Source organism: Lingula anatina, chromosome 6 (assembly GCF_051362555.1).
Source record: "Lingula anatina isolate TDL-2025a chromosome 6, LinAna3.0, whole genome shotgun sequence".
NCBI classification, from domain to species: Eukaryota; Metazoa; Brachiopoda; class Lingulata; order Lingulida; family Lingulidae; genus Lingula; species Lingula anatina.
In genome coordinates, this window is record NC_141772.1 from 12,897,479 (window position 1) to 12,913,825 (window position 16,347).

Sequence of the window (16,347 nt, forward strand, 5' to 3'; positions counted from 1 at the left end):
GCGCAGGTTTATAGATGTGGCTAGTACACAGTAGCAAGAATGTATGTCCTTCCACTGTAGGTAGAGAACTCTACTAGGCAGAGAGGTTTTAATTTTGTTCCACACTAAGTGTACATTAATATCTTTAACAAACAGTCTATTCCATTATTCGTGTTATAGAAGTATCTCTTTTGTAACTATGACATAAACGTTATGACTTGCAATAACAAGCTGTAAAAATAGGCTTTTCTATTGATATGCAACATATAAATGTTTCGAAAATATCTCGGTCGTTTGACCTCCTGGCCTATATACTTAATGAAAACGCTTAGGTCGGAAAGTCTGAAATCTGAATCATTTGAAACGGTCAACTGTCCAGATAGATGTTGGGGAGAATGAAATGCCGGGGATTCATAAAACTGGTGTAGAGCCGCATTTTGCAACCAAAGAAAATCGTGAAAACGAATTTTTCAACCAGAACGCATTTTGCAACCAGAATTTTTTCTTAGTCAATAAATAGCTAGTGTGAATTTCTATAGAGGTAGAATTGGAATGGGGACGGGGTTGTCTCGGTTAGGTACGCTTACATTGGCCAAGCTTTCCCTGTGGTGGACAATTTATTATATACATGCATAATCTATTTAACATTGTTACTTCCTAAACCATCATAGTTAGGAACTTGATACGTCGGGGATTAATAAACCTATCATTATAGGGATTTGCAAAGGCTCTTCGGAATTCAATTGTGACTTGGGGGTGGTCTATTCTAATTTTTACATCGTACTTTATGCTAGGAACATGAAACGTGGCTACATACTATTTTGAATGTGGGAGGGCACTTCGGATTTTTTTTTTTTTTGGGGGGGGGGGTCCTGGGGGGCGGTTGAGTCTAATTGACATTGTTATTCCTGCTATATCTATATCCTTAGACCAATAAAGCTGGGAACGTAAGGCTATGGGGATTGAAAAATCTGTCTTTAGGGATGTTTATGGGTCTTTCTGTGTTTTTGTGACATTGGGTGTGGCCGCCCCTGGGGAGGTTGATTTTAAATTTTACATCGTTATTCGTGCTTCTACCCTTACGCCATTACAGTTGGGAACATGAAACCCTCCGGGCTGATAAGCTTACCATTGAGGATATGCATAGGTTTCCGGGAATGTTAGTATGATATTTCAGGTGTGGCTATCCCGGGGGGTGGTTGATTCTATTTTTCACAACTTTATTTCTGCCATCTATTTCCTTAAATTTTAAGGAACATGAAACGGAGATTGATGAACCAGTGATTTTAATGAATGTGCATGGGTCCTTGAGAAATGTAGAGAACAGCACAAGCACATACAGAACTAAATGGACTTCCAGCCATATGCATAAATATAGGTCAGGGAATCCAATTAAAAACTAATTCAAGACCCCACACACTCGATCAGGAATCCTAGCGTTTAACTGCTGTTGTGTCTTAACACAAAACAAAAATGTTTATTTCCCAAGAGCAGTAATTAACATGTGTGTTTTATGTTAAAGAACAATGGGACTTGGACCCTACATGTAGGATTCCTGAGAGTATGGGGTCTTGAATGGGTTTTAATTAACTTGACCTATATTCAAGAATACGACTGAAGGTCTGTTATTTAGTACTGTCTGCTGCTTTCTCTACATTTCCCCTTCCTTCCTAACTCGAAGACTGCCATCAGATTCACACATAGGCTGTAGTGCTAGCTGGGTCGGTCCAACTCTGCAAGGAATCTTAAATGCAATCTATGGAATCAGCTTCATTGCCTGACAAACCACTAATCACTCCACCCCCTAGGGACGGCCACACCCCAAGTCACACTAATGTAGCCCACCCATGCATCAAAGACTCATGTTTCTTATTCGAATGGTCTAGGGGGTGATGAAATAAATTACGGTAATATATATGTGTACCATCCCCAGGGACAGCCACACCCCAGGTCACAAAAAAAAAAAAAAAAAAAAAAAAAAAAAAAAAAAAAAAAAAAAAAAAAAACCTGCCTATGCACACCCCGACATTTTAGTTTCCTCAACCTAAAGACCTATGGGTATATAGCAGAATACAATTTAAAGATAATAATCAACCACCCCTAGGTCACCAAAGTCACCAAAAATCTGAAGGACACGTGCACATCCCTAATGGCAAGTTTAAATATCCCAACGTCTCATGCTCCTCACCTAAATGGATAGAGGATACCAGTAACAACGATATAAAAAATATATACCCCCCCCCCCCCAAAGGACTGTTAAGTCCCACTACTAAAGGTCTACGGGTAGATAGCAGAAATTACGATGTAAAAATTACAATCAACCACAATTACAATCAACCACAATTCTGAATAAATATCAATCTACAAGCCTGTTGATCTCGCAGATCAACTACGTTAATTAGGCTGCTAAACAACAAGCAGGCCTACCCCCCCCCCCCCCCTCCGAACGCCTTATTAACAGGTTTCCAAATGCAGACTGTGCCGCAGATAATACTTTCGGGTCAAATGAGAGCCAGCCAAGGGCACATTTCGGGGACACCATTGATCACGCCATGATGGACATTCACAGGTGTAGGACCAGAACAGAGCATCTCGGAAACCAAGGGACAGACGTAAATCATTACACTTGCGCCTGTCTTTCCTCATGGAAAAATTAGTCTTTTCAGAGTGGTACGCGACTTGATCAAGATAATTGTAGAGCACAATTATATACACGACCTTCTCTGCTTCTTTTTATTATCTATTTATTTATCTTTAATAACTAATTCCTTTTTGTTTATTTATCCATCTTATAATCCAGTAACCTACGCGTAAATTATGTTTTCATAGCCTGGTTTACCTGATCCATTAGTTTTATGCATCAAGCGGATCTGGGAAGGGAGGGCCCAGGGGGTCTGGACCCCCTTTTCTTCAACGCTGGCCATAATCTCCCATAATGTACTGATTTTTAGAAATACTGGATCCTCACCTACATACGCCTGTGTATTTTAAAATTACTCAAAACATGCATCCAATACCACTAAAGAAACCCTATTCAGTCATACAAGTGAATTAAAACGTTCAGTTTACCTATTTTGGATAATATTTACAGTACAAAAACATTATATTTCAAAAACGTTCTCTCTCATAGCGTTGGGCCAACAACAGGTACTTTTTCACCATTATCCCATGAAGTCGCAGGCAATATCTTATGTGGAGATGAAGTCGCAATTTATCCTATGAAGTCGATTTGACAGTAAAATCAGAGCATTTATCCTATGAAGTGGTAATATACCATGAAGTATCTTAACAGACGTAGTTTAGTCCCTTATCATTCCGCACAGGAGCTTGGATAAGTTACATCTCGTCCTGATATATACAGTGCCGCCGGAATCTCCCCTTACCAAATGGCCGTATGGTTTCCCAACCCTGCCCCATATGGTCGAACAATAGAGGCCGTATGATAATTACAGGGTAGGGGAATCCCCAAGCAATCCTTATCGGACACCCAAATTAGTCGCTTCAACGAACACGGTCTGCCCCTTCTTAATTGCCTCACTTAAAGTTTCTATTATAGCTGATGCAAAGAGATTGCTATCAACACGAGCAAACAATACCGGGTTATGTATCAACTGCAACAGAAGACTCGAGTAAAGGCAAGTCAAATATTAGAACAAAACTCTGAAGAAGAAATCAGACTTTGTTTTAAAACACGTATAAAAAGTTTATTTGATGATAATAAGTCACGATCAACAAAAGCGTAGTTAAAATGGAAAATTTTAAATAGCTTATACATCAAATAAATATCAATGTCTCATTACCTTTATTACATGTGTTGCTAGTTAATTAGCCTGATGCACGACCTTCTCTCTCAAGTACCGCTGGAATCATCTTCTTTAGGTGATTTATATATTTATTACTGTATAATACACTTTTCTGCGTTAATATGGTCATCTCCTCGTCTATAACGTTCATGTGGCGCAGGTCAACCTTTGAGGGACGTCCACTTCGTGGCTTATCTGCAAGAAAGCCCTTCGTCGTATTTTTTTAACGCATAGTAAATGGCTTGTCGCGACACTGTATGGCCTTCATTTTCCATTTGTGCGGTTATGTTTTTAATTCGCACCCCTTGTTCTTGGAGGGCGATGATACGCAGACGCACGTAATCGCTAAGAGGCATCTTGGAATTGTGATGATTTGGAAAATTTGATTGTCGATTTATACCGTTCACTTGGCAGGTGACACGATGGCATGGAAATCAGTGACATAAACAGGTCATATTAAACAAAATACTTATTGGCCATTTAGGAAGTCCAGATACACAAACAATCCTGTTGACACGTGTCAGTTGATTTAGAATTATGTGCAATTGATTAGTTTGGATTGAAGAGCGTCATCGCAATGTTAACATTAATTTTAGACGACGCGTGTCAACCAGTAGTGATTATGTAATAGTCAGGGCTTAATCACTGTGTTTACCCAGCATGAATAAAGCTAACCTGGACTGATTGTTAATAAATGTGAGATGACACGTGCCAACCAGTGAAGTTAGCCCGAGAGATTGTAATCCAGTTTTTTTAAATTAATTTCTTTTGATGCGTTTAAGTATGAAGAAGGCTTTTGGTTAAGTTTGGGCTTTAGATCGTAAAGATGAACTATTCCTATCGTTTTGAATTACATATCAAACAATGATAGAGAAACAGTTCCTACTTTTTGTCCTACAGAATCAAGGAATCAGTCTTTCCGCCGGCCATCCATCGCCTTGTCAAATAAAGAAATATTCGAAATTCGACAACGGGCCAGTTCCCCAGGCAACTTTTGCGTTCAGTTGATGGGAAGGTTGTTTACGATTGATGAACGAATACGAAAGGACAGAAATGTTACGGGTGTAGATGGGAGAGATCCTATATGCAAATATAGACTGAACTATATTAAAGATATGGCTAACAAAATGTTTATCACTGAAACAACTGACAAGTATTTTTGGAAAAAATGCATTTCGTCTATGAACAAAACTAATAGAAATATAAGGACATACTATAAAAATAAAATTCAATCTTGTTAATAATATGTATATAGGAAAGACAGTTTGAAGCCTAATAAATATTACATGTACAAGTAGTGTTTTATTTGATCTTTAATAAATTCATAAATTCATTTATTAAACTCTATGTAAATTCAATCAATTCATAGCTACAATGTACACGAAAATTGCTGTCATCACCGAATCTTTTTGGTGAAGCGACTTTTAAAAATCACTGTTGGCAAGTTCTTATACTTAAAAACTCCGTATCAGAGTAGAGTGATCAAAGTAGAGTGAAGCCACCGCGCATTAAAGGTCAATTAACGCTTGGACGAACACTTAATTGCGACCACGCTCACCTTCGATCTTTATCTCAGCGAGCTAGGGTTAGGCTCTTTTGTTAGCAGAAAGTTTGTCACGATAATTGCCCGACGGGCAGGGTATGGAACTATTGTTAACAGAAACCAAACAGCGTATGGATGACAATGTTATTTCCATAGTTACCGAGCCAGGCCGTCCGTACAACCCGCAGCGACCCGGAGGGTAAGTAAGGGGAGATTCCGGCGGCACTGTATCAGCGGCTGTTGGCTGTTGTTGATTACTTTCGTTTGCTGGCATGCCAAGAGCAGTATATGCGCTGTCATTGATGTTAGCATATTCAGCCACGTTGTTATCTGTTGCCATATTGTTGGCCTCCAGTGACATATACTCGTGATCCCTATCTGCACTGTCTGGAGGACTCAAACTGTTTTGGTTCAAACCAGGGGTGTCGCTGTGATCTGTATCAGCAAACGGCTGAGAAGTGGGATTCCGTCTTCTAAATTAAAACGAAATTCAAGAAGAAAAATTCATAATAATTACCCTAAAGAGCTGTAAAACATAACATCATCATATATTTATATAAGATCATCGTTGGCTAAGATTAAATTCTAGACATTTTTAAACAGAAGCTGTTTATTTATTATTACAAAAATGCCTTGCACTTTGATTAAAGCTTTATATTTTAAGCTCTATATTATAGAATTTTGGTTTGACACTTTTATTTGTATAATACAATATCCTATTTTAATATTCCAAGCAATATTTTCAATAAAATCGTTGAAATCCCATTTTTAGATAGTATACGGCTCATTGCAATACCCAGCTGTCAAAAAGCTATTACTGCGTCCAAGGGACCATTCCTACCCCATCGTAATAACTGAGGATCGATCTATCGCCAAGGGGATTCTCGCTAAAATGCAATCAACTAAAGTGGCTTAGATGTCTGTCACGCCTACTGAAGCTGATAGGGTGTAAATAATTATCATTTAGCAGCTTTAAGCTGAAAGCAATTTAGCGAGAAACCCCTTGGGGATGGATCGATCCTGTTAGATCGATCTAGGTATGGGAACCCAGTTTAACTGACCTTTTTATGACAACCACGATGACTCCCACCAAGATTAGCACCAATGCTGTTGCTATCCAGCCGCTGATGGCGACAGCCACAGGTACTTGTTCTTTCAAACATTAAAGATATTTAATTTTACAGTAGAGATAGGTTTATAGACATATCTGTTTGACTTCATTAATTATTATATGACCAATAAAAGGTTGCATACTACATCTTTCCCATCCAGTCATTTGCTTTGTAATTCATTCATGCAAGCACCTTTCTCTTTCCTCTTTTACTGAACACGTAACGCCCCAATAATTTGATTTTACGTTTTATCACCGTTCTCCTCTCATTACCTGTCAATGCTTCTGGCGTGACTTCATTCCTTTGAATGACTGAAAAGAAATAACTTAATTCAATGTCGTTATTCAGTTTAACGTGAAAATGCAAGAAAAAGTCATATTTTGTCGGTACACATACAGTACGGACCTTCTTCTACCAAACCCAAATTGAATTTACCAGAAGGAACACAGCTCGGTAAACTCTGGTCAAATGTACCATCGGTCCGGCAATTAAGGATCATCACCGTCGACGTGTCGTTGAATTGGAAGCCGGTATTACACGTATATGTGACAGTTTGTCCTTCAAATATAACGGAACGCTGTGTTACCTGTCTCAGGTGATCACCTACAGGAAGGATTTCACAGGTTCCTGGAAGTAAGGCAAATCTTTTCAATATATTTATATTTTCAAGTTAGTAAAATGCCCAATAATAGCAGCAGGAATTGTACACATAAATATTACGAGGATATAATCGTTAGGTGAACATGTAGCAAACTGACGATTAAAATATAATTCAAAATCTTTCCTCAGTTTTCTATTTTGATATGTTCTTGATATCAGACTTACTGTTGCAGGTATAGGTAATACAGTGGTCGGAATAATTTTGTTTCCGTTGTACACCGGTGTAACCACGTTCGAAATGTTTTAATCCCTATCTTGTGAATAGAAGGGGGCGGACAAACAATGGAGGGCCGTATAAATCCCTTCAAAATTCGAACGCACAAACACAATAGCTTAGGTGGAATAACACAATACTTAATACGTGTGAACCCCATGACGCCGGTTTCTGTGGCCCAGCGCGAGCGTGACAATCCGCTGTAACTAGGTGTAATTAACAGCAGGATACATCAGCCAGAAGGTCCCTATTGTTTGTTGCGGCGATAGGATTATAGCTTGAAGAGGCTAAACCCATGCTAAGGCGTGCCACGCGAAGCGAACTGTCCTTTTGTTCACTAGTTTGGCACGCGCAGCTGGTTTTTAGTGTTGCTAACTAACTGCTAGTTAAATTTGTTATCAGTTATTTCATCCTATATGAAATTTCCGCAGTCAAAACTTGAACTCATTATTGTTTGTTTGGTTGAAATGCATGAGCGTCAGCATCAATCTGTCTCAAAAAATTCCTATTGCATTAATTTATAAATGTATAATTTATTTATGTACTTACGTTTTAATTTGAAATATCTGCATTCAAGCGTTCAAGTATTTATAAAACATGAATGATAATGAAAGAGGAATAAGGAAATAACATATTACTTATATTATGCTTATATTATAATATTGAAATTAAATGAGGTGCATTGACATAGGCGCAATGACAATCCAACTACAACGTGCAACAGGGGGAAGTCTGGCTGTATGATCATACAATATACGAAAGTACGGTCAATTAAAAGTGTAAATCATCAGTTAAATAGGAGGGGGTCTTACTATGGTCGCTATCTATTGTTAAACCCGACTGTTATTGTCTCTCGAACAAGCTTAAAGCATGCCTATACAATTACTGTGTCTCCGGCTGCCGTTCAGAAACACCATGTCGAACGTATTTTGCTACAGTGAGAAACATGGTACACTAGCGACTTGTTTTAGATCACTCAAGAAAGGATGCATACGTGCGACACCAGAGGAAAAACAATCAAGTATGCGTCTGATCCATTAATAGTAATTGCACAGTGCATGTTACTAGACCTTTGTCCTAACTCAGTAGTTAGGAATAGGATGTTTGGATAAAAAGCTTCTATTCAACTCGCTTAGACCTAGGGCGTGATGCTATCATCCGATGAAACACGTAACTGCACCCTCTACCTGAACCTGAAGTCCCTTTACCTGAAACAAAAACTGCCCCTTGAACATGTCCATTTTTTAATCGTCAAATGATTTGTGATTTCATTGAACGTCTTTGATCGAAAGCTTTCAAGTGACAATAACCGAACCATGTGTTGATTATTTATTAAAGCGTACTTAAGTTTATTCAACATGATCTATTTTGTAAACGATACTTGCCAAGATTGAGCTTGGATTGATCACCGTCACTATTTAGCTACTCGCCTATAATGCTTGCTGAACGACAGACAACTTAAAAATATTATCTGTGTAACTGTGCAAATGCAAATGTTAAAATATAACAAAGCCGGCATCTAATCCATCGAACATATTTATATTTGTTCTTTTTAAACCAGTGTAAGGGTAACGCCAAATCAAAGCAAGCCTTGCAGACTGGTTTTGTTTAAACTGTCGTGCATCAAGTAAAGCTAAGTAAAGCCTGTTTCTACTTCGCAGTGTTCATCCCAGCCATAAAACTGCATGAAGGATAACAAGACTCCGTAGACCTGTGCTTCAGGTTTCCAGGAGTCCCGTGTAACACAATAATATCGAAGACCTGAGAGTAATACATATATGAGGCCGTGTATGAAAGATTTAACAAATTAGAAATTCAAGAATTTAAACATGCTAGGTACATGCACATCACTTAATAAGTCATTTCACAAAAATCGCATCTAATTGTTTAAATTAACCTTTACTTTTATCGATCTCATCCCATTGTCTCAACCACCTAAAAGAAATATAGAGAACATGAGGAAAAGTAACACGTTTACATGCAGGCGAAGGAGTTATACTTCAATATTAATCGCGAACAACATCAACAGCGACTAAAGACCGTTGCCTGTCTTTCACACTTTTACACAAACACACGAAGGTTTAATAAAGGGAGTCGCGGCGCGATATCTACAGGTATCTCTTTCATTCGAACAAGCAAAGGGCTGACCCGAAGTAAGCTTTCTATACTAATGTCCTTTTTATTGTGTATTGTAATTACTCTACTTGCTCGCCTCCATTGTCTTGTAAAAGTGACAAAGAATGTGTTGTATTCACACACGAGATGAAAGAACTCCTTTACCTTAAGTTGCATAATGTCTTTCTCAAGGTTATAATCAGTGTGAAGAGGGTGTCTTGCCTCATTTAAAAAGGGTGTTGTTCTTCATACTGGTTGTTGCTTAACTTATGCTAATCTTAAACTTTTATGTACCAATATGGTTTTAATAAATCGCTAAAATTATTAATTTAATGAACATTGTGTATCAAACGTTTTGATACGATTTAAATAAATGGACGAGGAGGATTACGGTATTAGGTTCTATTTACCTCTGGCTTTAACTTCGCCCTGCTATATAAATGAACAAATGTTGCAGATCGTAACAAAAAACTTTCTTATAGTGTTTTATGACATATATGATTTACACATTTGATAGTGAAACACTCCTCGACTTTAACGAATCACCTGACGTAAACTGTCTACCCGCGCTCCCCGAAAAAAACTGTTTCTTTTAATTTTGAAATGAATTCCTTTTAAGGCAAAGAAGTCCATTAAACCCTTTAGTCTCAATATCATTGTACAGCATGTTGTAATCGATATTTAAAAAAGTTAATTTTTGTACTCCGCTTTCATCGAGGATACCTCAAGTTGAGGTTACAATTACGTCGCTCGCCTATGCTACTGGAATATATATTTAAGGACAAATTAAGCTTTGTAAAGTCCCTATTGTCACACACCATAGATACTTTATTTTGTCTTGAATGAAAAAATAGCCTCAAATTATCGTTTTGTGCTTAAACCTTTCATTACTTGAACCAAGATCTGTACTATAGCTACCAAGACGTACATGCATCAAGTTGGGTCTGCTGGGGGAGGGGAGCATTTAAATGATAAACGAGGAAGTCTACCTGCAAAAGCAGCAGCAGTGGTTTAAATAATCGCTATCTAGACTCCTTTTTCTTTGACAGCAACATAAAAAGTGTTTAGGGAGAAAGTCACACAAAGACCCGACGTTGTTTTGTCTTCAGCATTTCCTCTTCCTTGTTATCTGCAATTACTATCGTCAATTAATGAAATCGAGAAAGCAATTAAGTGACGGCACATTGAATATAGTCACTAGGTGCATTTCGCTGAGTGTTTACAAGATCTAGCGACACATTTTATCGCCACGCGTTCTAGTTTGATTAGTTTAGAAAATTAAACAGTTACTCTGTCGGCTCTCCGTCATTGCTATGAATCTGACATCGAATTTAGTCCAAAATATTAGTAAATTCAGAATTATTAGCTAAAACGTAAATTGCTCTAATTTGTCAGATAATCAAAAATGCCGGTGATCCACGCGGAGGGTACGCTTTCCTGAAGGTAGCGGCGACGAACGGCGACGATATTTTTCTGAATAGTGAACCTTTATTAGTTACGAAAAGCCCCCTTTTCAACAGGCGCGTTTTATTAATTACTTCATGTCACAAAGTTAATTTATACAGGCAAAACTTTATTTTAAGGAAATAGTTTCACGAAATGAACGAGAGTAAAATATTAGTCGGCACAAATATAAGGCATACAACAATGAGTCATGTTATGGATCATGTTATGGGCCATGTCGGATTATAATGGCATACCTTGATGCAAAACAGTCTATCGTTTCTTCCACCGCGAGTCCCTTTATTTAATGTAATGTATTACTCATTACCCGTTTCATTTGACACTCTCTCTTTTTATCTCCCTTCCCCTTTCTCTTGTTAGAAGGAGGGTACATAATTAAGCACTCAAAATCTGCACCACCAATCTTCAGAAAAACAGAAGTCAACGAACCAGTGGGCTGATCCACAACATCTGACACAGCAGAATGAATCAAATAACAGCTAGCACTAATTTATATGCAGTTAGCTATAGTGTCACTACATACATAATCAGCTGCACGCGCGAAGCTGTTGAACAAAAGGATAGTTCGCTACGGGAGACCGTTTGTTTACATAAGTACTCTAAGGGGGCGTGGCTACCCAGGCGACCAAGGGATTAGGCTAGTTACTATATGCCGTCAACAATCGTTTAGCGACCCTATCATTATACACTCTCTCTATTGTATTTTCCACCGCATTAATCGCAGTGTAATCTTCAAATGGTCCACGGGGTAAATGTACACATTCTTAATCCGAGTACGGTATTGCTTCCAAATCTGTAACCTGTTGCTGGAGAGGGAGCCGCATTGGGAAAAGTTGGGGCATTGCATTTCCGGTAAATGACAAATGCGGTGCCCACTCAACGTCACACCTCTGCTGATCAGTCTTACCTGAAATCCCTCTTTCAGCCAGGCTAGGGAGACATTTTATGTGGTGGGAGGCGTCTTGCTGGAACCGCTTTCCATCTCCATATATCCGTCTGCATCGTCCCCATGACGCTCAAAACTTCCTCACCACTGCCACTGTCGGACATTTTCGTCTTTGAAGCAGGAAGCGTGACGTTGAAGTCGGCAGCACATTCACCGTACATGAACCCCCAATTTTGTATCTGTGGCTGTATCTTAGGGATAATGGGATAATGTGTACTAGAAAACCTTCAACCGATTGTTGAACTGAAGGCGGCAATCACAGGTAAAATCAAAGAAAATCCCCAAAGAGGAATGTGTTCCAATACATGTATTGGCAATTTTGCGCGACGTACGCAAGTATGCCTCCAACGCTGCGGTGGCCATTTGGAGGATATTTTTGAAAGAACACGCAAAATATCTGTTAATGAAAGTCACACAATCAGAAATGAAGACTATTGCAAAAATGCGGATTAGTGACCACGAATTAGAAATTGAACGTGGCCGCTATACGTCCCCTAAAACCCCTATTGAAAATCGCAAGTGCCCCCACTGTAATGAAATTGAAACGGAAATCCACTTCCTACTGAAATGTGAAGAACATTGTGACAGAAGAAGTTGACTAATGATACCTCCTGAGCAGAAATCAGATCATGAAAAAATTCAGTGGCTGCTCAGTCCAAAAAGTGAATCGTGCTTGAGAACATTACATCTATATATAACTGAAAGTTTGAAAAAACGACACACCAATCAATAGCAATAAGCATTTTATTCTGTGCTGCTTCCCAGTAATCATTCCATAAGTATTTGTATAGATTTTTATAATTGTTATTAAGATGTTGTGACTAGTGTAGAGAGCCTGTAAAATATGTAACATGTACACATTTTAGTTGCTCAATAAAGATTATTTATTTATTTATTTATTTATTTATTTATATAAACGCTTGCAGCAAATTTGCATTAATAAACTACTTCATATATACAAGGTTGGTTAGTTACGTTATACTCATGTAGCCAGTGAAATAAACTACGTACATGTACACTGTGTAGGTGACGCTTGAACCTTCATCTAAATTATACGGGGTTACAAAAAACAATGGAAAACAAGGTCCACTTACAATCAGAACACTGGTCACCAGTACGTCCCAGGTTACAAACACACTTCTCTGAAGATATCTGTGTCTCTGAGGTGTATGGTCTCACACACGTTCCGCCTATAGAGCAGGCCGGGCAGTTGTAGGCGGGATTACCTGATGGTGAAGAAATCGTGAGGTTGGCTATATTGTTGATGCATTATTTGAGGTAAATATTTTTAGTAGACAGTTTCTGAAAGGTGTTGTGACACACCACAACCACGGCACTGCAAGTGCTAGTAATAATACATTTCAGTTTTGGACATTGTGTCTAATTTTACTAATTAATACCCATCTGGTAACCATCCACAATGATTTAAACACAAACAAATAAATGATACAACCTTAACATTAGAAATCGTCACGATTTGCATCTTACCAGGACATTGTTTCATTTGATAGTGACAAACATTGGTTACAAATCTTGATCTATTGCACGACGTAGAACTGTCATGGAACCAGCACCACCTTCCATCCCAGTCCACTGCCTCACATGTTGGGTCATCGTTACAGGCCTGTAAACAGCGGGAAAGTGACAAAAAAATCTTCGGCTTGCCTCCACTGACGGACCTTTTCTCGTACACATATAACACGTACTCTGGTAGTGAAATGAAATGCTTCAGAAATGATACTCTGCATGAAATATCCGTACTTACATGTTCAATACATAGTGAATCCGAGGTGTGCATCATACATTAAACTCGTATGGAATTCAAAGTCCCATAATATATGCATTGATAACAATACATAGAATAATTTGATAATTGTATTTTGCCACCAAAACGGCGGTTATCGCAATTATTCTGAAATCTGTGCTTGACATCGGACCACTGTGGCTACCCTCCGTAATAATCTCTTTAGAAAGTTTTTTAAAAAAAGCACTTAAAATAAAAACAACAGACAATTTTGTATGTCAGAACGTATGTCTTAACCATTGGTTAGTACGGAAAACTGTCGTTTATCCCAGAAAAATTCCGTTCTACGTTACTTTTCCCGCAAAAATGAACAGTTTTTACCACTTTAAGATAATGTTTATTTTAAGTTCAATACAACCGTATGAAAATTCGAATTTGCATCCTTGTGGTCAGTATAGCCCGGATACTGGTCAATGATAAAAAATGGTGATATTCCATTTAAAACGGTGATACTAAGTGGTTTTAGATGGAAATTACTAGCGAAGAAAGTAATCCACAGAGACAAAAATACTCACTTCCACATACTGGCGGTTCTTTATCAAAAACGTCCTCTCTGTCAGAACACGTGATTGTAAGAGAACCGTATATATGGATATATGGAGGAGTAACACACGTGTAGGTAACACTTTGGTGACTGTTAACACGGACAGCAGTTGGAGATCGACTTGAATGTGGAACGTCTGGCACGACACATCCTACAGTACGAAATACGCAAGTGGTCAAAACACTTATTCTTTGCACAGGTCCCGCACAAAAACGAAGTAGATACTCCAGCGCAGTAGACTACGGCAATCATACTGTAAACATGCTTCAAATCTGCTTCGATGTGGGAGCTAATTAGCATATTTGAAACATGCTTCTATCATGCTGCTAATCTACTGCATTAATGCTCCTCCTCTGTACAACCCTATGTAATTTTTGAAGTAGAATTGCAGTAGGCTATACTACATTTCTACTGCAAATATGCTCCACACCTCTACTGCGTTAATGCTTCTTTGCTACTTCGATACTACTGCATTTTCATGCGGGGTGTCTCATTCATTAATAGTTATCTCGTTTTTCTAATTCATTATATAACGATCTTACAAGAGTGCATACAAATGTATTTGGTTTTCTACAAAAGACATTCATAATTTTGCAAATGATTTTATTTGGAGTTAAATAATTTTATATTTACATAAATAAATATCCTCTTTTCATCGATGTTAACTACTATAAGTGTGACCAGAAACAACCTACCTGCGTCAGTTCCACGTAGGTCAATGACCAAACTGTATATACAGAAAAATACACACAGTTGTAACAATTCCTTCATTGTGGCCACTCTTGTCCTAAAATGAGGTTAGTTGACATGAGTGTGACATAAATATACATACCTAGGGATGTTATGTGACCGTGGTGATATGATGATCACTGAAGCCTGTCCATTTAGACAAGCTTCAGTGAAGATCGAGGGCAACCTCGAGCTGCTACCCAAAAATATCTCGCTTCACTCGACATTTCTGCGTAGCGTCTCTCGGAAAACTCGGATTTAACCTCGATGTAGTCTAGAATTTCACGACTACATCTTGGTTAAATCAGTCGAGGTCTCTTAAATGCTGAAAGCCAAAGACATGGACAGTGATCACGTGACTTTCTTGGCATCAAGAGAATAGTGACGTTGCTTGCGTTATATATCTACCAGTAGACAAATTTAAAATCTCTCACACTCTTGAAAAATTAGCATAAACCTTTCACGTTTAACACTTATTATTTGGCATCAAGAGAATAGTGACGTTGCTTGCGTTATATACCTACCAGTAGACAAATTTAAAATCTCTCACACTCTTAAAAAATTAGCATAAACCTTTCACGTTTAACAATTATTTTATTACACGACGTTATATCGTATGGTTAATGTTTGAAAACGGGAATTAGTTTACATTTAAGCCACACGTGCATACAAATTATTTGTAAAACTATAACTTCTTAACGAGGGTTGTATTATTTACCTTTTGTTTTAAAACTGTTCATTCTTCCTCTTTATCAGATATATCGGTAAAAATCAAATATATTTCCCCTTTGAAATTGTAATTACATGTAGCACATGAATGCTCTGAAAACCAGCACATGTAAATTCCGAAACCGCCTCGTAGTAAAAGATGTCACCAAAACGTAGAATTATTACTCCTGTGGACTTGAAATAAACATCCGTCTGATTTTGACTATATTCCGAAACTGCCTCGTTGTCAGAAATATCACCAAAAAGTAAATTTCTTTCTCCTTTGCACTTGCGAAAAATTAGTTTGAATATATTCCGGTCCGACGCTCCTTGTTTATCAGAAATCTCACTTAAAAGTAGAGGTTTTGCCTTGAGACCTTTTTTCCGCAGCAGTCCCAGCTAGGTGTGGCTCAGCTGAGACGCGCATGGTCAGTGTTGACGATTTATTAAATACTTTTCAAGCCAGTTGAACGTCCACGACAAGTATTTAGCAAAAATTGACCAAATTGGTCAGACATTACGTAAGAATTTGGCGGGAGGTGACCAGCACACGTGGACGAGTTTATTCCGTATAACATCTCTAGAGCGTGATATAGGGTCACTTTATTCGGTTTTAGGATGAAATGACTATATTTTTCCTCGGTATGTATGTCAAATAATACACTGTCACCCTCTCGCGATATATGCCATGAACACCTCTCGCTGACGCTCGAGGTGTTATGGCAT

At 38.2% G+C, this 16,347-nt stretch overlaps 1 protein-coding gene across 1 annotated transcript; it reads right to left on the reverse strand.

Moving 5' to 3' along the window:
• Positions 1-5,368: 5,368 nt before the first annotated feature.
• LOC147761161 (uncharacterized) lies at positions 5,369-8,228 on the reverse strand. Its single transcript, XM_087015191.1, has 5 exons — positions 8,198-8,228; positions 6,873-7,064; positions 6,710-6,748; positions 6,387-6,477; positions 5,369-5,798 (listed from the first exon to the last, which is right to left on the reverse strand). Exons 1-5 carry the CDS (start codon positions 8,226-8,228, stop codon positions 5,369-5,371), a joined length of 783 nt encoding a protein of 260 aa, XP_086871317.1.
• Between the last annotated feature and the right edge of the window lie 8,119 nt (positions 8,229-16,347).

Coding starts and splice junctions, on each gene's coding strand:
- LOC147761161 (XM_087015191.1), bottom strand. CDS start 8,228: ATGGTGTTTCTGAACGGCAGCCGGAGACACA. Junction 6,478..6,709: donor CACGCCAGAAGCATTGACAG/GTAATGAGAGGA, acceptor AATGTTTGAAAG/AACAAGTACCTGTGGCTGTC. Junction 5,799..6,386: donor ATCGTGGTTGTCATAAAAAG/GTCAGTTAAACT, acceptor GTTTTAATTTAG/AAGACGGAATCCCACTTCTC.